Raw genomic sequence first — 27,377 nt, forward strand, 5'->3', positions numbered from 1 at the left:
TACTAATTAACTATTAACTACTACAAATACTATTGACACTACATAAGTCTAACCAATTAACTAATAATACTTCGACTACTAATATTGCTAATAAGTCTAGCTAACATAAGTGTAACTACTAATGCTACAACTGATAATTAACTATTAACTACTACTAATAAGTCTAACTAACATAAGTCTAACTATTAATACTATAGCTGATAATTAACTATTAACTACTACAAATACTACTAATGCTACATAAGTCTAACTAATTAACTAATAATATTACAACCATTAATACTACTAATAAGTCTAACTAACTAATACTGCTAATAAACTAATACTAATACTACTAATAATTCCAACTAATTAACTAATGCTACTCAAACATAAACTAATAAATTAATAAACATGTTACCTTTTAACTAATTGATTATCTAAAACGTAATAAATTAATAAACTTAAACTAGTAGATGCAATGATACTAATCATTGTGCCACAACAACACGATCGATGTGCCATGACAACAAAACTAATCTATGCCATGATTAATTAATCATTAATCGGGATGTATTAAGCAAAAGCACAAGAAGGATGACGTATTGAGCGTAAGCATGAGAAGGGAAAGTCACACGTACCTTTGTCTCTTCCTTGCATGTCAATGTCTCAATCGTCGGGTCTCTCTCTTGCATCTCTTGCTTGCACGTTTGATATTGAAAAAGCTAAAGCTTCGATCGATACTCGATACTGTAGATTTCTTAAAAAGCTGGTTTTTATTTCAACAAAAATTTGATCATTTGGAAGAAAAGTGAAAAAAGAAGAAAAAATACAAATCAAAACCCCTCATTAGCTGAACATGTAGAGACTGCACAGGGATGAGAATTATGGCTGGAGCTACACAGAACACTGGCATTGCTGTGGCTCATTTTAATCCCGGAAAAGAAACTACTTTATTTCTGGATATTACACACATTTTATCAATTCTATAAAGCTACAACATGCACAGATCTGGAAACACGTAAGTAGACAGCAACCAAAAAGACATTGGTAGGCCCAGTCATTTCTTTTAAGTATCTAAATTAAATGTCAGAACTGTAACTTCAGTTATAGATGAGATGGCCCAAATGATGAAAAGGTATCAACTGTTGCTTTGATTGTAGCAACTCTAGACACCAGAAAATGACTAAACTGTTCTCTCATAAGAATGAGACATTGATTTGATGATGCTGCCAGGTAACAATGAGCATTTGACAGAACTAACTGTACATCTAGCTAGAAAATGGCTTAACTTACAGCATTGATTTATCTGCACGCATGAGACATATACTATGGATATCATCTTTTTACAATCTGGCACCAAGTTCGAAAAGGAATATATAGTACATTCAGGAGGACTTCAATGCCCTGTCTCCCCAGAAAAGCCCATGCAGTTGTAGTAAACAATATAGAACAGCTAAACTCCAATATGCCTGTTGGGCCCCAATGGTCATGCACAATCAATATCCATGTTTTCACCTTCATGGTCTATAATTCATGTGAAGAAGGCAGTAACATGGAAAAGCCATGGCAAAACAAACGCAAAGACCATGCATGCTAATAGCACATTGAAAAGGCGATGGTTTTGCCAACATCGAATTTCATCTGTTGCTGGTGTAGCTCTAGCATTGCCATCATTCCAACTCTCCAAAAAATTTGGATCATCAATCCCATTTATATTGAGTACAGTTGATCCACATATTTCACAAGTCCTGTGTGACAAAAAAACAGAAGATTTGCAATAAGCAAGAGTTCCAAATCTGAAAACATTCTCTCTGTAAATATCACAAAGTTGGAACTGGTCAAACTGCCAACCAAACTTCATAGTAAAACTAGGAAAATATGTTCAACCAAAACCAAAAATCATACTCTTCTCCCACCCCACCTCCATTCCCCGACTTCTATAAAGCACAATGATCCTCATCAAACTGGCGCAACTTGATTATAATACCTTTCAGACTTCCATCAAAATTAATCTTATATATCAAACGTTAAGCTAAATTCCAATCCCAGCGTCCAAAAGTGCAATAACTTCTTGAATCAGATATTATTTATCCCTTGTAAAGAAATGCTCTGAAAATATGAAACTTTCAAGCAAGCTCTAAAAACCATTGGAAAGCAAAATGCAAGGCCATTAATCACTGTTTTAAGTGACTACTCACCCAGCCTGCAACTGTCCAGCTCACGCCTATTCACTGCACCTTGAGAAGCATGCACTCCTCAGCTACCTTTTGCTGGCTCTGATACTAGTTTGTTGTGCAAGCTATTCATGAGCTGAGAGTGAAAGTACAGAGAGTTGAGAGCAGTAGAGTGAGAGAGTGAGCACAACACTTGATGTTTGGTACAAAGACTTGTGTACCACATTTTAGGTTTTGAATATATATAAAGTACAAAAGTTAAAAGGGTGCATTCACACCCAAACACGGTAAAAGATATGGTGAGCCTTTATTCCCAACACAGTTGCATGTAAATCAGCCCTCTTGTAGACCTCTAGAATCTCATTCATTCTATTGTCCACTTACTGAATTTACATCAACCACCTTCCTCAACCACTACGACATCCATGCACACATTCCAATGCAGCCATGCAAACTCTAAATCTTGCTGGATTCAAACTTGGGATCAACGATTGCCACTCAGAAACACATGTTCAAATTTAAGGCTCAAATCTCCAATTTCCACTACCAGATTATACATACATCTTATCAAGATGAAAGAGAAGAAGCTTGATAGAGAAATCTTTGATTTTCAGCCCTAAGACAATGACTAATATCAGTCTCCAGCCTAAAATAGTGACCAATGTTATTAATCCTCAATTTGTCCCTTGATTCTAGATGCCTGGGGAGCCAAATTGAGTCTTTAACAATTGCATGCAGGTCACCTGTTAGAGATTTGGTCATTCCCAGGATGGGCACATGCTATGTCAAGACAATTTAGGGCAGATTTATCTAGTTTGGAGTAGGTCGGAAAGATTTTATGCAACCAATATTGGAAATGGATGTTGAGAGAGAGAGAGAGAGAGAGAGAGAGAGAGAGAGAGAGAGAGAGGGACTCAAACTTCTCACATGGTAAAGCCTTGGTGAAAACATCTGCAACAATTTCCTATGTGGGAACATACATCAAGCTAATATGAAAAGCATGAATGGCCCAAAAAGAAACAATATCCTAGTAGACTACCGAGTGTTTGAGTCGCTAGTCCAATTTGAATCACTCTAAGCCTATAGCAGCAAGTCTCACCCTAAGAGGAAAAAAATGCATATGTCTAAGTACCTTGTAAATAGCCGAAGATCCACTAGGCTATGCACTTGCTCACTTGAGATACTACAGACTATATGTTTTTATGACTTTTTTTCAATTCTGCAAAAAATGGGACATGTCTAGCTCTAATACCAACTATTGGTTTTTTTTAGAGAGAGAGAGAGTGTGTGTGCGCGCGCGCGCGAGAGCGCGCATGCGCGCAAGTGAGTGAGTAAACACAGGATAGTGAGCAAGAGTGGGCAGCAGTCTCACACTAGAAAGATGTAAGTACTAGAATAATAGAATGAAAGTACAATAGGTCTTAAGTAAGTTAAACCTATCCCTAACTCAATTGGAGTTAATTTTGGTGTCTGTTAGAATTTGCCAATTTTGGGCAGTTCTCAATGTGACTTGTGTGTTGTGGATACTTATTAAAGTATAAAAGTATAGCGTGTGTAGGACTTTAAAAGTAGTGATACTAGACTCCAAACTAGCATTTATTGTGCAGTTTTAGGCAAACTAAACATGGCACATAGTGTCACGGACATGCTATGATCAAGTGTATAGATTAATTTTTGCTCATGCCATATGAATCCACACCCCATGTGAACGCACCCTTAGCAAGACATCCGCGAGCCAACCATGCAAACCCATCCTTATCATGTCATATAGAACCTTCTAAAAGATATGCCATGTCATCGCCTACATCATCAATGATGTCATCATGAAACATTCTAGAAGATCTTGAGCCACCCTCCAATACCTATAAAAGGAGAGGCTTGCCATAGAGTTCCTCAATCTTGCCAATGCCAATCTTGGGAGCTCAAGGAGTCGAGACCTCCAAGTAAGTAACTTCCGAGTTCCAATTCTAGTTCTTGTCTAGTCATGGTATCTAGTCTTGTCTTGTCTTGTCTTCCATTATACGCCTATTGTCTTGTCGCCTTGTAATCTCGTAGTACAAGATCTTGTCTAGTACTCTCTTGTATCTTGTTCATCCCCGTCGAGAGAGATCTTGCAATTCTGATATCTTGTATCCATACCTACAGTCCCAAGTTGTGGGATCCTTCATATTCTATCGAGTCCTGGTGTCTATACCTACCATTCCGCAGTGTGGGATTTTTTGTATCTTGTTAAATTATCATTGTACCTTGTGCCCCTATGTAGGATTATCTTATAATCAAAATTTTTGTAACAAATATTGCATCTAGTCCAGTCTCTCAAGCACAATCTAGTACTAGTTTCTAGCCCTACTGAGCACCATGGATGCGACCCTTGAGAGAATCGTAGCCTCCCTTCAAAACATCCAACAACAAATTCAAGACTTGAATGAACGACAAGCCCAAGTTCAAATAGAACACCCTATGCATCTAGGTCCTACACTTCAAGAGATGCAGGACCAGATCTGAGACTTCCAAAACAACAGAGGAAGTGATCAGATGATTTCGTGTGTTTATCAACCCCCGACAAGAGAACCCAAGATCAACATGCCAAAGAAGTTCAATGGTGACCGTTCGAAGTTCAAGGGATTCCTACAACAAGTAAAGCTGTATATCCGCATGCAACCGGATAGATATCTAGATGATGCTTCCAAGGTGGGATTCATTGGGACTTTGCTTTGTGGTCAAGCTTTATCATGGTTTGCCCCAATCTTAGAAAATAATATACCAGTATTTTAAAACTATGAGGCATTTCTTTGCGAGCTCACTTCCACATTTAGAGATATAGAGTAGTAAAAACAAAGATGATGACTTCGAGATAACATCGAGGACCTCATGCTCACTATGCTTGAGGCAAAAACACTCAACGATTATATCATGCAAGCCATCCAATGTGATAATAGATTGTTCGAGAGGAAGCAAGAAAAGTGAGAAGAATTAAGGCCTCTCCAATAGAACCCAACCCCAATCAAAGACCAATCATAGAAGAAACAAAGCCTGAACCGATACAAATAGATAATAACAAATTCCAACCCTTGACCCCACAAGAAAAGCAAAGACGAAGAGAGAATCATCTATACCTATATTATGGAAACTGGATACATCGCCCTAAATTTCCCAAATAAGAGGGCAAGAATCCCAAGAGTTATTACAACCATCCTCGAGCAAGAAAACGAGAATGTCCGGTTGTAAATGAGACCGTACAATAGGACCTTGATATAAGAAAGGATCTCTTGATCCCAGCCACACCCATGGAAACTTTCCTTGTCACAGTCCAGATGATCCTATCGAGAAAGACCCTTTCCCTCAAAGCCCTAGTCGACTCCGGGGCCTCTGCATGTTTCATTGATGATGGCTTTATGAATAGATACCAGATTCCAATACTCCAAAAGACCAATCCTGCAACAGCTAAAGTCGTGAATGGAAGACCTCTAGTGTCTGAAGATATTACCAAGGAAACTCGACCACTCATGGTAACTCTTGGCGATTACAAATCTGGTGTATGCTTTAATGTCATATCCAATTCCACAAATCCTAGTCCACCCAGGTCCTACCAAGCCATTTTTCTTGGAGATTGATGCATCAAACTATATCTTAGGAGCCATCTTGTCCCAGTATGGAGATGATGATCATATACATCCAATGGCATTCCACTCAAGGAAGTTCTCCACTCCAAAGATAAACTATGAGATCCATGACAAAGAACTCCTTGTCATCATCTAGAGGGTGCAGTCCATAAAGTTATTTATCTATACAAATCACAAAAATCTAGAATACTTTATGACAACCTGCATCCTCAATTGAAGACAATTCCACTAGAGTAACTTCTTATCTAGATTTGACTTTGTCATCACCTATCACCCAAGATGCCAACATGGGCCTAAAGAGGAAGGACCAGCAGTGACCTCATCTCTTCTTCTCTTTTCTTCCACAAGAGCTTCTTGATTATGAACCTCAGTAGACAAATAAGCATAGTCTGAAAATGAATCCACTGGTGCACTCCATCCTGTTGTCTCTCATATAGATTCCCGTTCATGAGACATATCAGAAACAAATCTCGGTCTTTGTAGTTGATACATTCGGATGTATGGGGTCCTGCCCATAATGCATCTTTTGGTGATGCTAGGTATTATGTATCGTTCGTTGATAATTTCATCCAATACACATGGCTATACATTCTGAAGCACAAGGATAAGGTGCTCAATGTCTTTAAGGACTATAAGAAGCATGCTGAAAATGATTGGATGTTATATCTCATGTTTGAGATCTCATGGAGGTGGAGAATATGTATCCAAAGAGTTGACATGTACCTTGCTAAATATGGCATAAAAAGGTAGCTCACATGCAGTTACACACCTCAACAAAATGGTGTGGCAGAGAGAAAAAATCGGATGCTTATGAAAGTTGCCAAGGCAATGCTTAATAAAAAGAATTTTCCAAATGCTTATTGGGCTGAAGCTGTGGTTACTGCAATTTATGTTAATGGTCCACATACATGTGCATGTGTGCACGATTTTATCGTGTAGATGTATGCACATGTACATGTTTGCATGCATGTACAATGGTATATGTGCACATGTACATTTGCATAAGCTTATGGGCAAGGGTATTGTGCAATGTCCTAAGTGCTAGTACTTATGTGTGATGACATGTGTGCACATGTATAGTCCCTCCATCCTTCAAGGTTGGAATTGTGGATCAGGAGATGATGCTCTTATTGGAGGCGCACCAAGTGTAAACATGAGATGCTATAAGCAATCCACGTCACATTGGGATGTCCAATTTTGAAATTTTAACCTAACAATCAATTTGTACTCATGGATATATTCAAGAAAAGGGTATATATATTATGTTGACTTTTAGTTCTCTAAAAATAGAAGGGGTTTATAAATGTACTTAATGTAAATTCACAAAATGGGTCATTTTATTCCAAAATTCTTAGACGCACAATGGGGTGTAGGGGGGGAGGGGGCAATGGGGAGGGGGGTGTGCCCGGAATGTGCCTATTTGAGCACCTAAGAAGGGAGAAGAAGCTTTTAATCAACAATGAGCAATACTACTCAAGCTAAAGCAACTCCAACTAGCAGTCATCTCTCCAATTGTCACCAAGACGACCCTAACTTAATCCAGTTAATCCATGAAGCTCTGCTATAGAATGATTTGGCCAATAAAAATCAAGAGGGAAAAGAAAATGAAGTTTATGAGTTTCAGAAAACTAATGGATTGTTATACTATAAGGATCTACTTTACATCCCTCCATGAAAGCCAAGACTCCAGATACTCCAACAAACGCCATGACATCCCAATAGCACGACACTTTGGAGTTAATAAAACCTTAGAGCTTATTTCAAAAGATTTTTGGTGGCCCTAGATGTGGAAAGAAGTTAAGAAAATTGAAATATATAAAATCATGTGATACCTGCAACAGGGCCAAGGTACCTCGTCACAAACTGCATGGCCTCTTGCAACCCTTGCCCATTCCAGTGTGACCCTGGTCTTCTTTGTCCACGGATTTAATAACAAATCAAACAAATATGACTCTATTCTTGTTATGATAGATAGGTTCAAAAAAATGGCACATTTCATCTCTACCACCAAGACCATCAGCAGCTACCGCTAGACTCTTCCTCAGATACATTTTCAGATTACATAGACTCCCAGATGACATCATTAGTGATTGGGGTTCCCAATTCATATCTAGTTTTTGGAAAAGCCTTTTCAACCTCCTTGGAGTCCAAGTTAAGTTATCTACAGCCAATCATCTACAAACTAATGGTCAAATAGAACAGGTAAATCAAGTCTTGCAATAATATCTCCGCTACACCATCATCTACCATCAGAATGATTGGTTGGAGCTCTTGCCCTTTGCAAAGTTTGCTTATAATAATAGTATCCATGCATTTACCAAGCAAACTCCTTTCTTTGCAAACTATGGCCAGCATCCAAGGATCGATGTGCATCTCTTCAATCAAACAAAGAACCTTGCTGCCCAAGATAAAGCTCAACACCTAGTAGATATACACCACGAACTCAAGCAACAAATCCAAAAGGCTCAAAGTCAGTACAAGCACTATGCGGACCAGCATCGTCTCCAACATCCAGCATACAAAGTCGGTGATAAAGTATGGTTACTCAAGCATAACCTCTAGACAACGAGGCCCTCCACCAAGCTAGACCACTTGAGATTTGGGCCCATCACCATCGTAGCCCGGATCAACCCACTTGCTTATCGACTCCAACTCCCCAGCACCATGAAGATCCAAAGTTAAAGAATTTCACAAGAGAAATCCAATGAAACTTGGACCAAACCACCAAGCCGCTCCTCATGAAACTCGTCATAGAGGAGAGGGGTGATGCCATGGACATGACATGATCAAGTGTACAAATTAATTCTTGCTCATGCCATATGAATCCACACCCCATGTAGCCCCACCCTTAACAGACATCCTCGAGCCAACCATGAGAACCCACCCTTGCCATGTCATCATAGACCCTTCTAGAAGATATGCCATGTCGTCGTTTGCATCATTGATGATGTCATCGTGGAATATTCTAAAACATCTTGAGCCACCCTCCAACACCTATAAAAGGATAGGCTTCCCATAGAGCTCCTCAATCTTGCCAATGCCAATCTTGGGAGCTCAAGGAGTCAAGACTCCCAAGTAAGTAACTTCGAGTTCCAGTTCTAGTTCTTGTCTAGTCATGATATCTAGTCTTGTCTTGTCTTCCATTATACTCCTATTATCTTGTCGTCTTGGAATCTCATAGTACAAGATCTTGTCTAGTACTATCTTGTATCTTGTTCATCCCTGTCAAGGGGGATCTTGCAGTTGTGGGATCCTTCATATCCTATCAAGTCTTGTTGTCTATACCTACGGTCCCGAGTCGTGGGATTTTCTGTATCTTGTTATCATTGTACCTTGTGCCCCTATGTGAACAGTGAGATTATCTTATAATCAAAATTCTTGTAACAAATCTTACATCTAGTCTAGTCTCTCGAGCACAATCTAGTGCTCCCATAACACATAGGTGCCACATGGCAACTTGGCACTCGTCACTACCTTTTTCAATTTTCTATTACTATTTTATTTTATTCATTTTCTTGCAATCGGTCAGTTTTCAACCTAGCCAACCTACTGTATTTGGTTATTTTATTGTTGGCTATTTATAGCCAACCTACCCGAGGTCGCATACACATTCAAACTTTAGTTTCTTCTGCAGATGAGAGAGAGCTCCGACTAGTGATGCGTTGACAATCAATTGTACTTATCTTCCTTCAATATTTAGCATTCATACTTTGCAGTCTTCACTGTTCTACCGTCTCTTTCTCTCTCTCTCTTCTCTCCATGTTCACTACTGTGCATCGGCAAAAGGCTAAAGTGAACAAAGACACACAGAAAAGGAAGGGAGTTTGTTGTTTTTGTGCAGATCTTGCAGTCAAAGGAGAAAAGCCTACATTTTCAGCCTTTTACAATAGGTTTTGCTTTTTAATCACATCCAACAGTCAAAGCATTTGAACAAGGAGTGCAGGAAACCCTAGCAAGTTGCCTTTTCGGAGTCCAAGGGGAATACCCTTTGTTTTGTGCACGTTATTTAGGAGCTATGTTATTCAAAATTGATGTGGGGTTTCAAGAAATTGTAGATCAAAAGGTCTCTATCTTATTGGCTCTTCCACAGAATCAAAAGCTAGATGGGGAGAGAGAACTATCACATTTTGCGAGTGATGATGCTTGCATCCTGGAGTCTTATGATTTGACAAATGCCATTGCTTGTACATCAACCTAAGATATTTCCAAACTTTCTTCTTCAGACAAAGTGAAGTTGTTGAAGGTACATGCCCACTGGGACAAGTTGAATGCCTGTATTCATTCTTTCTTATTTCTTTCATGTACTCTAGCCATGATAGCCCATATTGAGGATCTTACCGATGCTCAAGAGATATGGCTCGAACTAGATCAGCTCTATAACAAAATGATTGTCATGAGGAGGGTCTCTTTGGAGATGCAAATGCGGACTTTGAATCCAAGCAAGTCTACTTCCATGTGGAAGCATGTGAACAAGCTTTGACAACTACAAATACAGGTTCAAAATGATGGCAAGATGATCTCCTTTGAGGATATGGTGATTACTTTGTTATCACAGTTGACCCCTCGATTCAATGCATTCTGCTCTACCTTGGAAAGAATGGAGACCCTTAAATGGGAGAAGTAGGTTCCTATGGTCTTGGACCAAGAGGAACAATTTAAGGGTACGGATTCCCAAAAATCTGAGGCTCTTACACATCGGACTTCCCAAAAGAAGGAAAAGCGAAAGCAGAAGAAGAAAGACAAGGATTCTACTTGCCACAACTATGGTAAGACAGATCATTGGAAAAAATAGTCTTGATAAGGATAAGAAGGACACCAAGGAAAAGAAGACTACAAAGGACTCAAAAGTAGTGGTTTCTTCTTCATCACAACGTTTCTACATTTGGAGGTTATTGAGTCTTCTTCATAGGATCCGTCTAATGCAACATCGATGATCTGTTAGACTCGAGTGGATTGTGGATAGTAGTGCTTCCCGCCACATGATTCCTTCTCTAGATGGCATTGCCCATATGCATCCGATGCATTGGCATATTCTAATTGGTGAAAGTTCTTGGGTTCCTACATAGGGTAAGGGTGATATGCAGCTGATTTTAAATGGGCAAGGTGGTGCCCACACCTCAAAGGTTCTTTATGTTCTAGGGTTGGGCTATTATCTCCTTTCGGTGAGCAACATTTGTGGACTTGGCCTCACGTTTGAGTTTGGCAAGGACTTCTTTCAAGTTCTAGATGGAAAGACGAGATAGGTGATTTGCCAGGGTACAAGGACAATGGTGTCTATAAGATGCAGAGTTCTTCAGCCCTTACTTCTCGTCTTCTTACTTCTCAATCTTAGTCTAAGCTATGGCATGTCTAGTACAACCACCTCAACTACAAACTACCTTAGGAAGGCAGCTCACGACCAACTTGTACGTGGATTGCCAGATGTTGGGGTGAGCCCTCTGCCATGTGTATCTTGCATCCGTGGTAACTAGTATATAGATGCAATTCCCAGCAATGCTTCAAAGCGGGCAAAGAAGCCCTTGGAGATTGTTTCTATAGATTTGTGTGGACTGATGAGGACAAAGTCGCTCAAGGGGAGTCTTAACTTTATGTTGATTGCGGATGATTACAGCAAGATAACATAGGCATATTTTCTAGCACTAAAATCCAAAGCTTTCTCACATTTTAAGGATTGACTCATCTTCAAGGAAAACCATTCAGGCATACAGGAAGCTTAAGGTAGTGAGATCTAAGAAAGGTGGAGGATTTATCTCCAATGAATTAGCTCAGTCTTGTGCAAATCAACGGATTCACCAAGAGTACACTAACACTAATACTCCTCAAGAGAATGGTATTTTGGAGCGCAAGAATAGAAGTGGGATTGAGATGGCTCGAACTATGACAGAGCATCAGCAAACACCTCAGTGTCTTTGGGCCGAAATAGTGGCCATCACATTTCATATTCTAAATTGGTCACGGACATCGGTTATTAAAAAGACTCCTTTTGAGATGTATTTTGGGTTCAAGTTGGATGTTTCCTATTTCAAGCTATTTGATGTAATGCCTATACTCACATTCCAAAGTAACAAGGGATAAGTTTGAGCTAGCTTCCAAGACATAGGTGTTTGTTGGCTACAACTTTGGACACATGTATACAAGATAGATCAAAGTGATAGTTGTGCACATAAGCCGATTCCGGTTGAGCTTATGCCTCTTGAGGCTCCCTCTACAAATGAAGATATTGCTTCTCCATCAACTTTCCCACTAATAGATGTTTCAAAGACTTCAGTAGAGGCTAAGTAACATGGGTGTATCAGCCTCCTTGTTGGACTCTTTAGACACTCCATGATGTAGAGATAGAGGGGCTTCCTCAGGAATGGTAAGCGTAGGAGGGCCCGCGGCAATCTCAAAGAAACCAAGCACATTCCACCAAGCTTATTTATACTATGGTTTGATAACCCATGCCATGCAAGATAGGGAGATGGCATCAGTGAAGAATGCATTACAATCTAATCATTGGCGAAAGGCATGGAGGAGAAGTTGGTGTCTATCGGACCGAATGGCACTTGGTATCTTGTGCTTGGGCCCGTTCATCACAAAGTGATTGAAGTCAAATGGGTCTTTAAGACCAAGTATCTTAGTGATAGCACACATGACAAGCGGAAGGCATGGTTGGTTGCCAAGGGTTTTGCACAACAACCACATTCGAATAGTATTAGCTCTTGCCAACCATAAAAGATGGCCAATTCACTAGTTGGATGTCAAGTCTATATTCTCCAGACTCGTCCTACTCTTCTGCAGTGCGACAATGAGAGTTGCATTGCCTTGGTGCAAAATCCTATATTCCATGCCCGGACGAAGCACGTTGAGATCCAGTATCACTTCATTCGGGAGAAGCTTCTGGATGGGACCATTGATGTGGAGTACTGCAAGCCGGAGGATAATCTTGCAGATTTGTTCACAAAGGCGCTTCCCCAGGCTTTACTTCATCAACATTCCTGATCCCTTAGTCTGATGCCTCGTCCAAGATCTGAGAGGGGGTGTTAGAGGGAGAGTCTGTTAGAATATCAAGCTCGTACATGTGTGTTTTACCGACATGAGCTGGACACAGCTAGTCTGGCTAGATCAGTTAGGTACATTGAATAAGTCGGTTCTACTTCTAGTGTGAATGGTCTTTATGACCTTAGGTTGTATATGCACTATGTGTGTGCTAAATGAATAATAAGAAGAATAGAGAGAGGAAGCATGTTGCTTCACTCTGTGTTGCTCTCCTTCCTGCATCCATGAAATAAACGTGGTATCAGAGCCATGAATGGGCTCACTAGTGGAATGCACTGAAGAAGAAGACTTGAAGTCTGACTTGAAGGGCTGAAAAAAGAAGAGGACTGACTGTCATTTTATGGCTGAGATTCAGTACATGGACTGCTCACCAAGGCTCCATTGAGCATCACCAAGCGTGTGGCTTGTCTGGAGACTCACCAAAGCTCCATTGAGCATCAACAAGTGGGCAAATCTGATCTGAATATACTCTGAACAGTCTATGTGGACTGTGCCTATGAACAGGCTGCTCTCATTGGCTGAGATTCAAGAAGTATAGCACTTGTCAGGTGGCATAGAGCTTGGATGCATACCAAGGAAGGTTCTTGAAGGGTGTACCTTGCTATTGCTCTTGTGGGAGCTGTAATAGAGGTGTATAGATCTGAATACACAGGGCTGAACTGTCATTGAAGTTACAGTGATATTATACACTTGGGATGTCTGCATTTTTGGATGCTCTTTGGCATGTACATTGAACTTGAATGTAGCACTTGATGCTTGGTAGAAGACATGTCATATTTCTTGGGTATTTTGACATAAACTTGGAGCTTGGAATGGCCTGATCTGAGAGCTTGTGACAGGCTGAAAACTGGAAAAAATTTGCAGACATAAAGCACTAATTGGTTATTTCTGAAGAACTAGTTGGTTTGGTTAGTCCCACAGGTACTTGAAGACTTGGTCTGTGACTATTGAATGCTTGAGCATTGGAAACGGAAGTGATGCAAATGGTTTATGGGTTTTTGGGACTGAAATTAATCCCTGTTGCCAGTGCATTGGCTGTTTGAAATCTGGGAATTTATTTATGACATTCATATATGCTGGTTATATACTGTTTTGTGGTTCTATGCCTATGCATGGCTTGACACATGTACTAGCAGCTATCTATGGAAGTTTGGGACATGTATGACATGTATACTACTCAGTTTTGGGCTTGAAATCACTGCTGGTCACTCACAGAATTACAGTTTTCAGACTGCATACATGTACTCTGGCATGAGGTTGCAGGAGTTCAAACCGAAGTGAATACATAGTATTTGCACTGACTGCTTAACTCACAGGTTAAGCCACTTGGTTGTGAGCTGTTTTGGACTGTTAGTGGGCTGAAATACCCTGTTTTTTTTCTGCAATTAATTGCAAAAAACTGTCATAAACAGTTCCGGGCTGAAGTCGAACTGTTAAGAAGATCTTGGTTTGCAGGTAGTCAGGCAAGGTTTACAATATGGCAAATGCTGATAGAACTGATAATGTAACCCAGATTGTGGGAGAAAAGCTTGAGAGCAACAATTATGCAATATGGAAGTTCCGCATGGAGAACTTTCTGATAGGCAAAGGATACTGGGACTTAGTGACAGGTGTTGAGGCTGAACCTGAAGTTCCAGATAGGAATCCTACAGCTGATCAAAGACGAGCGCATCGAGCTTGGACGGAAAGAGCTCGCAGGGTTTTACATTGGTTGTCATTATGTATCTCGGATGCTATGGTGATGCAGATCATGAACTGTAAATCCCCAGCAGATACATGGAATATATTGGTCAAATACTATGGCACAACTACAAGTGCAAGGAAGATACAACTGAAGCAGAAATTCAATAACATGGAGAGGAAGAACAGATCCATACAAGATTATGTCACAGAGGTTAAGACCATAGCAGATCAGCTGGCATCTGTTGGCTCACAGGTTGAAGATGAGGATATGGTTGCAGTGACCTTAAATGGCTTGGGTCCGGAGTACAAGTCTTTTGACACTTCAGTATCTGTGCGGGCTGAGATGCCTGACTTTAATGAGCTGGTTGCATTATTGATTCATGAAGAGGTGAAGCTTGGCTTAGCTACAGGGTCAAGCAGCTCAAAGAATAAGGATGCAGTTTTTTACTCGAATTAGCGTGGTCGTGGTAGCCGTGGTAGAGGCTATGGATCTGGCAGAGGAGGCCAGCAGAATGCATCCTATAGTAATAGCAATCAGTAGTCATCAAATGCAAGAGGTGGTGGAAATTTTCGAGGCAGGGGGAGATCTAACTCCCGTGGCAGAGGCTCATGGCAGCAGCAGCGTCAGTCAGACAATCCAAATAAAGATAAGGATTGTCACTACTACGGAAAGTATGGGCATATTGCAAAGGACTGCTGGAAGAAGCAAGGAAACCAGAAGGGCAAGCAGCATAGACATTATGCTACGTCCAGTCAGGCAGATGACTCTGGTAATAGACTGTTTGCCATACAGTATGTCAAAGATAAGGCTGCTGAAAAATCATCTGATAATGCAGTGTGGTACATTGACTCGGGGGCGTCGAATCACATGACCCCTCACGGTGATTGGTTCACGGATATGGTGGCTGAAAAGCATGGCTATGTATGCACAGGTGATGACACGCAGCATAGCATTGAGCATAAAGGCAAAGTGCCTCTTGTAGTCCATAATGGCAGGAAGAAAAATTTGCATGATGTATTGCATGTTCCTTCAATTACGAAGAACTTGTTATCTGTTGGTCAGATGACGGAGCAGAACTTGTAGGTTAGATTCAATAAGCATGGCTACTTTATTGAAGAGTTTGGCAATGGCTGCAAGTTGATAGCTCATGGTCACAGGAATGGCAGAATGTTTACTCTTGATGCTTCTTTGCCAGAGCTGAATTCAGCTATGTTTACCCATGGTTCTGGCACTGTTAGGGATTTGGAAATATGGCACAAGAGAGTGGGGCATGTCAATTTGCAAAGGCTGCAAATTATGCAAAAGAAACAGCTGGTTACAGGTTTACCAAAGTTCCAATATTCAGATATTGGTCATGTATGCGAGGCTTGTCAGTTCGGTAAGCAGTCACGATTGCCATTTGTCAGGCATGTACGACAGAGTACACGTCCATTGCAGTTAGTGCACTCTGATGTTTGGGGGCCAGCTCATAATGTATCTATGGGAGATTCCAGATATTATGTATCCTTCATTGACGACTACAGTCGCTATACCTGGCTTTACATATTGAAAACAAAAGATGAGATCTTTGCTGTTTTTCAGCAATTTAAAGCACAGGTTGAGGAGTGTGAATGCTACATCTCTTGCTTGAGATCTGATAGTGGTGGGGAGTATGTACCAAATGAATTTGATGATTTCTTGGCTGAAAATGGCATTCGTAGGCAGCTCACCTGCAGCTACACTCCGCAGCAAAACGGAGTAGCTGAAAGGAAGAATAGAATTCTGATGGAAGCTGCTAGGGCTATGATGAATGAAAAGCATATGCCACTTTACTATTGGGCAAAGACTGTTATGACAGCCGTATACATTTTGAACAGGACTCCCACTGCAGGTATTCATGAGATGACACCGTTTGAGAAGTTGTATGGCTATAAGCCGGATGTAAGTCACATGAAAGTCTTTGGCTGTCTTGCTTATGTGCATATTCCAGATGAGAAAAGAAAGAAGTTGGATCCCAAAGCACATAAGTATGTGTTCATTGGATATTCGCAGGAGAAGAAGGCATATAAATGTTATGATCCCTCTACCAAGAACTAAGTTCATACCTAGGAAATTATCAAGCACGCAATTAATGTAATGCATGTAAATATGATTTTTCATCGTGATAATTATAACCTATGATATAATAATAGAGCAACCTGGGTTTGGAGTGATGCCTTGATTCCACCGGTATTGATGCCTGATGAACCGTTCGCGGTTGTGGTGCCACCTTGTTTCAAACCTCCATCCACACTTGCAGGGTTTCCAGCCATCTTTGTGGAACTAGATTTGGTAAGCAGGGATATTATCTTTGATGAGATGGGTTCTTGGTATCTATCACCAGTTGCAGTGCCAGCGGATATGCCTTCCACTCATGCCTCTACAATTGATTTACAACAGAGTACTGTTATGACAGGACCTCGTAGTCAGACAGTATCCCCATGGACAGGGAGATTGAGGAGCTCGCCGTCCACTGACACCGGTATGTCAGTAAGGGGGAGACATGATGTCTTGGACAGCAAAGGAAAAGAGAAAGTTATTGAGGATGCATCTGGTATGATGACACCTGGCAGAATGACTTCTGGCTATGAGTCTAGTGATACTCTAGACAACGAACTTGGTATTCCAACTGTCTATACGCCTGGCACAAGGCAGAGCAGGTATATTCCGCCTCATGAGAGAGGGGAATTGAGTAGTGCACCACAGCTTAGACACTCGCAGAGGGTCAGATACCCTGTTGACAGGTTGACATGCAGTGGCTACTCTGCAAAGCATTATGCGTACATGACAAAAGTGATGGAGGTCAAAGAACCAAGTGCATATGGTGAAGCAGTGAAAGATGAGAATTGGTGTGTAGCCATGGATGAAGAAATGAATGCCTTGGCTGAAAATAAAACATGGGATTTAGTACCACTGCCTGAAGGGAAAAAGACCATTGGTTGCAAATGGGTCTATAAAATCAAATGCAAGTCAGATGGCAGTGTGGAGAGATACAAAGCCAGGCTGGTCGCAAAGGGGTATGCCCAACAGTATGGACTTGATTATGAGGAAACATTCAATCCTGTTGCCAAGATGGCAACTATACGCACTGTGATTGCCTTGGCTACTGCTAAAGGCTGGAAATTGCAGCAAATGGACGTTAAGAATGCATTTCTTAACGGTGACCTAGCAGAGGATGTCTATATGGTTCAGCCGGAAGGGTATGCAGGCTGAAAAAGGCATTGTACGGGCTGAAACATGCTCCGAGAGCTTGGCATGCTAGGATCAGTAACTACTTGCAGAGATTGGGTTTTGCTGTTGGCAGGGCTGATCATAGCCTATTTACAAAGAAGACTGACAGTGGTTTAGTAGTGCTGGTCATATACGTTGATGATTTGATAATCACTGGTGATGATGACTTGGGCATACAGCATGTAATGAAGATGCTGAAATCTGAATTTGACATGAAAGACCTAGGAGAACTGAAGTATTTCTTAGGCATTGAGGTAATTCCAGCTAACAATGGGTTATGGCTGATGCAGAAGCACTATGCCATAGAGATGTTGAAGAAGTATGGCATGGCTGAATGCAAACCGCTGGATACACCTCTTGATCAGAATGTCAAGCTAGACATGAACACTGGGGCTGAAGTAGAGGATGTGACTATGTACAGGCAGATGGTTGGCAGCTTGATTTACTTGACCATCACTAGGCCTGACTTGAGCTATGCTGTAGGGCTCATAAGCCAGTTTATGCAGAAGCCTAGAAAGCCGCACTTGAATGCAGTTAGACGCATTATGAGATATATTAAGTCCACTGTAGAGTATGGGCTGTTCTATGTCAGAGATAAGCCCTTAATATTGACCAGATACACGGATGCAGATTGGACAGGTTGCTCATATGATCGTAGATCTACGAGTGGATATGCATTTGGATTTGATAGCGGCATGATTAGCTGGAGCAGCAAGAAGCAGCCTACGGTTGCTTTGTCGAGTACTGAGACAGAGTACAGGGGTGCTGCATTGGCAACATGCGAGATTTCATGGCTGCTCAAGCTTATGGCTGATTTGGACATACAGGTAGATGCTCCAGTGAAGTTACTATGTGATAATCTAAGTAGTGTACTCCTGGCTATGAATCCAGTCTATCATGCCAGGACGAAACACATAGAGGTACACTACCATTTCATCACAAAGATGGTTCTTGCAGGACGAGTTGATCTTATGCATGTGAAGACTAATGAACAGGTAGCGAATATCTTTACCAAGTCCTTGGGTAAAGATAAGTTATGTGGTTTTAGACAGCTGCTTGGAGTACATATGATGTCTTGAGCTTGAGGGGGAGTGTTAGAATATCAAGCTCGTACATGTGTGTTTTACCGACATGAGCTGGACACAGCTAGTCTGGCTAGATTAGTTAGGTACATTAAATAAGTCGGTTCTACTTCTAGTGTGAATGGTCTTTATGACCTTAGGTTGTATATACACTATGTGTGTGCTAAATGAATAATAAGAAGAATAGAGAGAGGAAGCATGTTGCTTCACTCTGTGTTGCTCTCCTTCCTGCATCCATGAAATATAACAGAGTCATCCCTTGGACAGGCAGTCGGACACGTCAGCAGAGTAGGGCAATGCCACATCAGCACAGTACAACGCAAAGGACACGTCAGCAGAGTACGGACAGAGCAAGATGCCACGCCAGCATAGTACGGATGTCAGTAGCCTGCAGTCGAACAGTGCAAGCTACAGTCGGACAGTTTTTTATTGTTTTTGCTGCAATCGGCTGCACATTTAATGCAGCTGACCTAGTGCTAAGCATTCTTTATTTCTTGGCTATTTATAGTCAGATTGTGGCACACTCTTATATTCACATTCAAATTCTGATCTTGAGATCTGTTGGCTGAGACAGACTGTGCTCGGGCTGACGGAGATCGAGGTCATCAAGTCGGAGACACACGCAGATATTTCCTCTGTCCTTGTATATATTTCTGCACTCTTATACAGCATACTACACTACGGATTTTCTGCGTTTACACTATCTCCTTTTCTCTCTCTCTCTCTCTCTCTCTCTCTCTCTCTGTGTTCACTCTCTCTCAGTCTATGTCCTACGCTTCCACATCGCTGCACTCTGACATAAGTGCGGGAGATCTTAACCACTTTTGAGATGCAAAGGTATCGAACTATTTCTACTCCCATGGATTCAAATTGGAAGGCTGCGGCTCATACAGATTCACCGTTGACAGATGCTTCCCACTACACACAGTTGATTGGCTAGGGTCACTAATATGGCTTCTAAATACTACAATTGATTTATGCTTCCCAGTTCATTTGCTTGCTGGTTTTATGAGTGAACCTAAGAAGTTTCATTGCAAGCTGCATTGAGGATATTGCAGAGTGTTGTAGGAAGATCTACTTACCTATGCACCTAAAGGGGGCTCCCAACTTAGGCCTTCTATCCAACATGTACAAGAGATCCAACCTTGGTTCTTTGAGATTGGAAAAATTTAGACTAGGCTAGAGATGTTGACCATAGTGGGTCAACGACAATTTATTGATTCATTTAGGGTACAAGTGCTATCTCGTGGAGTAGCAAGAAGCAACCCACAGTTGCCCTATCATCTACAAAGGCTGAGTATCGAGCAGCTTGTATTAACACTTGTGAGACCATTAGGCTTCGGAGGTGGTTGGAGAAGCTTGGTTGTTCACAACTAGGAGTTACTAGACTTCTATGCAACAATGAGAATCACATAACCTTGGCACAGAATCCTGTTTTCCATGCTAGGACAAAGCACATAGAGATACAATATCACTCTCTCTCTCCGCCTGCATGTTCACTTCTTTCAGTCCACTCATACACTTCCACATTCGTTGCACTCACACATCCATGCTGTAGATGAGCAAAACTCTTCAAATCTATTGTTAATCTTAGCAGATTTGCAGCAAGAACTCTTATAATATGGCTAAGATTTGTTGGTCATGCATCCCAAGACAACTAGTAATACCTAATATCTGCTGAAATTGGATCTGCAACAATAGATTAGGGTTCAAAATTTTCAGACTTGTTGAGGTAAGAAGAGATGAGCAGCAGATTACAGAAAATTATTTAACTTTCCCCCAAGAGAAACACTCATACAGCAATCACTCTCTGTTTCTAGCCCAAAAACATGTAGTAGATCAGCTCACCCTATTGCTCCAGCCCTAGAAATGGAGCAAAGAAGTGGAGGATTGAGTCCTCTCTCTCTAGGATCGAATATGTTCATCAAATTTGGGGAAAACCTAGAAGAGTAGAACTAATGGATTGACATACCCACATTCCATCCATGGGAGTCATAGGCATTGAAGAAGACATGCGCACAATCTCTATAAAAGATTCGAAGTCCAGCTCCACTGGATCAAGAAGCCCTTCAAGATTCTTGAATAAGAGGTAGATCATTAGTCAAGCCCTCAAATCACTTCATCTTTGAGCAATCTTCTTTAATGAGATTGACTAATTTTCGAGCACTTTATAACAGTCTCTTTCTTAATTTCAATCATTCCTACCGAGATTGTAAACTAGAACTCCCTTGTCTCAAGAACCTTGTTTTTCCTTTCTCTGTTGTTAAAATGCCCATGTACTAAGCATTATATAGCCCAAAATATTGCTAGAATATTTCCTAACAGTTGATTCCTAGAATATATTAGAGAAAACACTGTAGAACATTCCTAGCATTCTAGAACAATTCTTGAGCAAACATTCTAGAACATTCCTGAAGAAGGTTCTAGGCCATTCCTAGAGGCAATAATCTAGATCACCTTAAGAGGAAATATTCTGAAGCGTTCTTAGAATATTCCTAGGATACTCTCTATCCTTATCTTTGGCACCTATAAAAGGTGATCCATTCACCAAATCAAAAATCATCCAACAAGCTTTATGCTCTTCACCTAGAATCTGTCTAGATTATCACCTATGCTTCATTTTGGAAGTGCACAGCGGCACAAAGCCATCATTGTATAACTTTATTTGCAAATAAAAACATCTTAGTTCTTCTCTAATTTGCTGTGTACTCTCATCCTTTCCTTAGTTTCTATACACTATGTCATGTAATTTGACGCCTTCAATTTCCAAACTCTACTTTTGATTTTTTAGATTGATTCAGCTTTTTCCCGTAAAATAAAAGCAATGCCCAAATCACCACAAATTTGAAAAACAATGAGTTACTTGGTCCAAGCCACTTCTGTCAGCCCAAAATGGGCATATTCTGAAAATATCCCCAATAAAACTTTTTTACTTCTGGACCTGCCAACTGACCTTTTTGAACAGATCAAATATAAATTAATTAGTGGATCACAATGAATCCCAAACTTGCATAAACAGAAAAAGTCCACACAATGTCCAAGCCTTACACCAACACAAAAAAGAAAAGACCAAGCACAACCATATGAGGTGTTATGTAAGGAAGGTCCAGAGATGTCACAGCTAAAGAAGAGAGAAAAGCATGAGAGAGAATTACAACACCACATGCACACACTTGCAAGAGTACTAAACACAAGGCAACTCATGCAATCGATCTCAGAGAGAGCAAACACCAAGCTCTGATACCAAATGAAACAGAGACAAAAATACAAGTGGAAAGCTGAACACATCAGCTGCTGATACAGGTGCCTCTAGAGAGAGACAAAAAATGCTCTACATATGGTCTCTCAGGACCAACTGTAGAACAACACTGCTAAACTACAAACACCGAGACTAAGATGCTACCCTTCTGTGACACCAAGTTCAGTAAATGATTAGTTGGATCAGCTGATTATCCTGGGCAAAACCATCGAGACTATTACACTGGCTGCTTTTGAGATCAGGAATTTCTACTGCTAACTGAAACAGGATCTGTCTGATTACAACACACTGCTGAGACAATCCACACATGCTGTCAGTTCCACCACTCATGTACTCGTCAAAAGCTCACAAGCTTGCAGATCCTACACTTAGCCTCGATTAGTCAAAATCTGTCCCAATTTTAACATCTTCAGTAAGTGATGTTTGTAATCTCACAGGGTTTGCTATATGTAAACCCTTACAATCACATGCATTCAAATAAGAACCCCTTATCTGTAAACCTATTACGAATATAAAACACATCCACTGAGGCTAAAGGAAACAATCATCTATCCTTTGAACGCCTCCTTAAAACCCAAAATATGTCACCACTTACATGTAGTTAATATCTGCCTCATTACCACAACTAGAACAATTCATATCTTACTCCCAAGGCTCTTGCTAAGATACATGGAAACAACCAGAAACTTGAGTGCAGGTATTAGCTCACATGATTACCTGTTTCCCTTGATCTTGAACCATGTTTCTGCACATTGACGATGCGCAAAAGCAAGATCATGTTTGCATTCACAACCAAGCTCAATTGGAGGCCCATTCTCACATTGAGCAGCAAGTCCCAAGTAGCATACTCTGCATACATGTTCTCCAGTACTTTCATTGCGATCCAGTTTACTCACCCTCCCCTGTTCTGTCCCATCATGGCTGGCCTGTTCACTTTGTTGGAGTAACTGAAAAAGGCCCTTCTCAAGGTCCAAATCCTCCCCTGCAGAGGTGGTTTGGAACAAGGTGCCATCTTTAGTAGTCATAGGTAACCCTGCAGAAGCTGGGTGCACCATTTGAGAACTATTTGTTCCTCTCCCTATATCTGAAGGTGAGATATGAGAGATGTTGGTAGCTACTGATGAAGGCTCTGCACATGTATCCATGCTTCCGGCAACAAGTATTGGATGTGATGATTCTGCTTGGCATGCTGAGTTATGAGGAATGATAGTGGCCACAGACAATGGTTTTGTACATATGACCATATTTCCAACAACAGATGTTGAATATGACAATTCTGTTTGGCATACTGAGGTACAAAACGCCGGCTGTGATGTTTCTGCTTGGCATGCTGAGGTACCGGAGACAATGGATGTGACCATAGATGAAGGTTCGGTACATGTGTCCATGTTGCCTGCTACCAGTGTCAGATGTGATGATTCTGCTTGGCATGCTGAAGGTTCCAACACCTGTGAGGATCGTGCGTCCTCTTCCGATGCACTTTTCTTTTCATAACTGTATTCCGAAACCTCCTTGCCTGTCAACTGAGAAAGCATCGCTGCAGGGACATTGTCTGACTCTGGTGGCTCATCCCCCTCCGTTTCAGATATTGCAGGTGAAAGAGGCCCCATCGAGCGATGTCAAATGATTGTGCAGAAATCGCCCTTGTGTTGCTGAGAGTCAAAGAGACTGAAGGTAGAAGGTGAGCAGATTCACGATATACTGTGCAAGAGCGTATCAGGCCCTACTCAGAAATTCCTCCTGCAGTGAGCGTCCCCTTTAAATGTGTGTTTCTGTTAAGATGGAGGCAAGACCTTGTGCCGCCATGCTCAGATATCTATTCTGCATTTGCGTTTCTCATTATCATCTTGTGCATTTCTATCTACATGGAAGCATGATCATAACACGCCTTACTCAGATATTTCTCCTGCAATTAAGCCTCCTGGTAGCTTAATGCATTTCTGCAATAACGGGGCATACAAATCCCTATTCAGAAATTTGTCCTGCAACTATGTCGTGGAAGAGCATGTCACCCCCTGTAACTCAAGAATTCCCCTAGAACTTCTGCTGCAATTGGAGGAGGACCATGAGAGCGGATGAGAGTAAGAAAATCCCCCCTGCTACTGAAGGTGCGATGGAGCTTGATCTGCTGCATCAGAAATGGGGGTGAAGTTGGGAACTGTGATGAAGACGACGATAAGGGAGGCCAAAAAAAAACAGGAAAAACAGCTACCTCGAGCGAATTGAAGGGCGGAGAAGGATGTTTGGGAAATCTGAATCTTGTTCTGCGGCAAGAGGGGATCGATGTGCGTCCACTGTATTAACAGCAATCAATCTCTCTCTCTCTCTCTCTCTCTCTCTCTCTCTCTCTCTCTCTCTCTCTGTGTGTCTGTGTCTGTGTGGTGGCGGTCGTGTGATCCCTTATTTTAAGCCTTTAGAATTTGAATGGAGGAGGTGGCAAGAGGGGCAGGCGCGCGCGCACAGAGAGAGAGAGAGAGAGAGAGAGAGAGTCAAAGGCCTGTCCGCCCGTCCATGCATGGAAGCTGGATTAAACGTGCAGCCAGCTTGACGTCAAACAGAATAAAGTCTCTCGCTTCTCCTCTCATCTTCATCCTCTCGGCTCTCGCTCGCTCGCTCGCTCTCCTCTCTCTCTCTCACAAATATCTAATGTCTCTTCTTATCATCATCAGCACGAATCATCGTCAGCGTCTGCGTATGATTGAAGCCTCCCCCCCCTCGCCCCCACCCCACGCAGCGGCGATGCTGTAGGCCAAGACTTTGAAGTGTACACAACAACACACAAACGCTCGTCGACCACAATTCTATCATATCTAACAATAACAAAACCGAACCTATTAACGTCATCCTATATTATCTACACACAACTCCCATATTATTACAATCGTTATTTTTAATTCTTATTATTATATTTCATAATACGTTTTTTCACCTCATGGCTATTTATTTTACTAGGATTTTGGCCGAACACCATCTCGAATGTTGGCATGTGCTTCTCAGACCATGCACACCAGCTCTAGCAGGAATTGATCTTGCAAACTCACACACCACTTTTACGAACTGGGCAATGGCTCATTGGCAATTCTTATTACTATCTACCAATAACACAATACCAACAATTCAAGTTATTACTAGGTCGCATAAAGCATAACGTTAGGCCAGTGCTTTGCACTAGGGTCCAAACAGCCAAGGGGTCAAGAAAGGAGTTTTCATTGGACTTGATGGATCTTGGATCAAGGATGCAACCAATGCAATTGGCCAAGAAAACTCCAAAACATTGATTTAACACTTATTTAATGACTTTGATATAGAGTGTAGATATACAAAAGCGCATGCTCAAGGTTGGGAGATATTAAGAGACAACAAAAAATTGCACTTGTAGAATGGACATGGTGATTATGTCCATTGTGCTAGCTGCTTAACTTGCAAAGATCATTATAACATGGCCAAGAGGGATCTTCTAATGTAATAAAAATAACATCAGACAGTGAAGTAGAAACAACTTACATGAGACATTAAAGCCTAAACAACATACATGACAAACTAATCATAAATTCTTCTTCTTCTTTGGATATTGTATGGTGATAAAAATTTTTGAAACAACTTCCAACAAAGGGATGCCAAGACTCTAAGAAGTCAAACTAGTACCAAATCCTAGCAAGGATGAGTAAGAGGTCAACATTGACACCAAGAGGGGAGCCCCCAAGCTTTTGGATTCCTCCTCCTCATCCTCCTCCTCCTTTTCTTCTCCATTACTCTCTCAAATACCTCATCAAATACCCCAAATGCCACCAGCTTCCCCATGGCTTCAAATGTTTTCACCACGACCATGGGACTTCTAAGAGGCCATCATGAATGGTAAGAAAAGAGATCTATTGTAGACAACGTATATATCGATGCTCCTTATGATTTGAGAGGGGTGATACTTGTTGGTGGAAGGAGATCTTGATGCCATAGCTAATCGAGAGGGAGCTGAAGGGAGTAGGCTAGTTGGATCATGGGGTTTAATGTGTCCAATCATAGGGAAGAAGGAGTTCTTATGTGGTGCAATTGGTGAGAAAGGAGGTTGGCAAGCAATGTCAATGCTTTAGAGGGGGGGAAAGGAAAGGAGGGATGAAGCATGCAAAGAAAGTGTAGGGTTGAGGTGGACAAGGTAAGGGGAAATCCCACTAGAGGAAAGACACTATGGAGGACAACTTATGAAGGGATGTCCAAGCCATGAATCATGGTTGCCCCTTACCCTCCAACCTTTCTTTGATGCAATTGGCAATGAAATCATGTGCTCTATCAAATTCTCTTCGTTCCAAAAACCCTGTTGTGTTTGCAAGGAGATTGAACGCTTGCCAAGAATTATTCATAGAAAGTAGGGAAGTTGTTAGAGAGAACATAAAAAGAGGGATCCGGGAGGTTCAGCCTATGAGAAAATCCAAATTGTGCAAGTGGTTGGTGGGGTTGTAAATACTCCTATGGTGGAAAGCTTGAACAAACAAGCTATCCCAATGCCTCAAGGTAAATCAGAAGAGATGGTCTCAAAGTTTGGTATTGATTTGACTTCTCTAGACCAAAGAATGGTCAAGATAACAAGAAATATGATCCCTCCCAAATCTTCTGATGTTAAGGCGGCTAATTCCCCTAGACATGTAACCTCTAAATGAGTTAGTAATAGTGGAGGTTCTCTTAAAAATCGGTGCAACGACACAAGACTTTGTCAATATGTATGCACCATTGGACAAGGTAGAAACTAATATGGAGCTTGCAAATGAGAAGTGTAAGTGTGTTGTCTTGGAATATCCATGTGATGGAAGTCCTTACTAAAGAAGCATGTTATTATGGAAATGATGAAGTTTAAGAAACTTGATGTGTTGGCATTATAGGAAATTAAATGTGTTGAAGATTTCCCAATGTATCTCAAGGATTTTTAGAAATGGCTTGATGCACTAGATAGAGATGTGGGAGGGAGAATATTGCTATGCATTCAATGAACCCCTCCTTGATCTTCCAAAGTGGTTATGGTAATGTTGTGGTAGTTCAAGTTTCTCTTGATGGTTACAAGGTTATGCTCATTTTTGTTTATGCACCCAATTGGTCTAATGTTAGGTCTTGATTGTGGGAGATGCTTTGTTAGTTAGATTTGGTCCATGTGCATTCTTCATGGTGATTTGAATATGGCTGCGTCTCCATTTGATAGATTACATAAATCTAAAACAAGGTTGTTTGAGGAAATACAAGTGTGGGAGAGGTTTCTACTCAAGCGTGACATTTATTGATTTAGTGGAAATGCATTGGAGT

General features: G+C 41.2%; 1 protein-coding gene across 4 annotated transcripts; it reads right to left on the minus strand.

Moving 5' to 3' along the window:
* Positions 1–968: 968 nt before the first annotated feature.
* LOC148030396 (uncharacterized) lies at positions 969–24,751 on the minus strand. 4 transcript variants are annotated; one of them, XM_087686718.1, is made up of 3 exons: positions 24,304–24,732; positions 22,809–24,216; positions 969–1,730 (listed from the first exon to the last, which is right to left on the minus strand). In XM_087686718.1, the coding sequence occupies exons 2-3, from the start codon at positions 23,699–23,701 to the stop codon at positions 1,514–1,516; spliced, it is 1,110 nt and encodes a 369-aa protein (XP_087542844.1). In that variant the 5' UTR covers positions 23,702–24,216; positions 24,304–24,732; the 3' UTR covers positions 969–1,513. The 4 variants fall into 4 exon arrangements, with proteins under 4 accessions (XP_087542844.1, XP_087542845.1, XP_087542847.1 ...); XM_087686719.1 differs by having other exon boundaries at positions 22,809–24,219; XM_087686720.1 differs by lacking the exon at positions 969–1,730 and adding exons at positions 2,271–2,292; positions 21,696–21,785 and having other exon boundaries at positions 22,809–24,751.
* Between the last annotated feature and the right edge of the window lie 2,626 nt (positions 24,752–27,377).

The sequence above is a fragment of the Lygodium microphyllum genome, chromosome 10 (genome assembly GCF_053477565.2).
Source record: "Lygodium microphyllum isolate KBCC chromosome 10, Lygodium_microphyllum_v1.1.10, whole genome shotgun sequence".
Taxonomy (NCBI): Eukaryota; Viridiplantae; Streptophyta; class Polypodiopsida; order Schizaeales; family Lygodiaceae; genus Lygodium; species Lygodium microphyllum.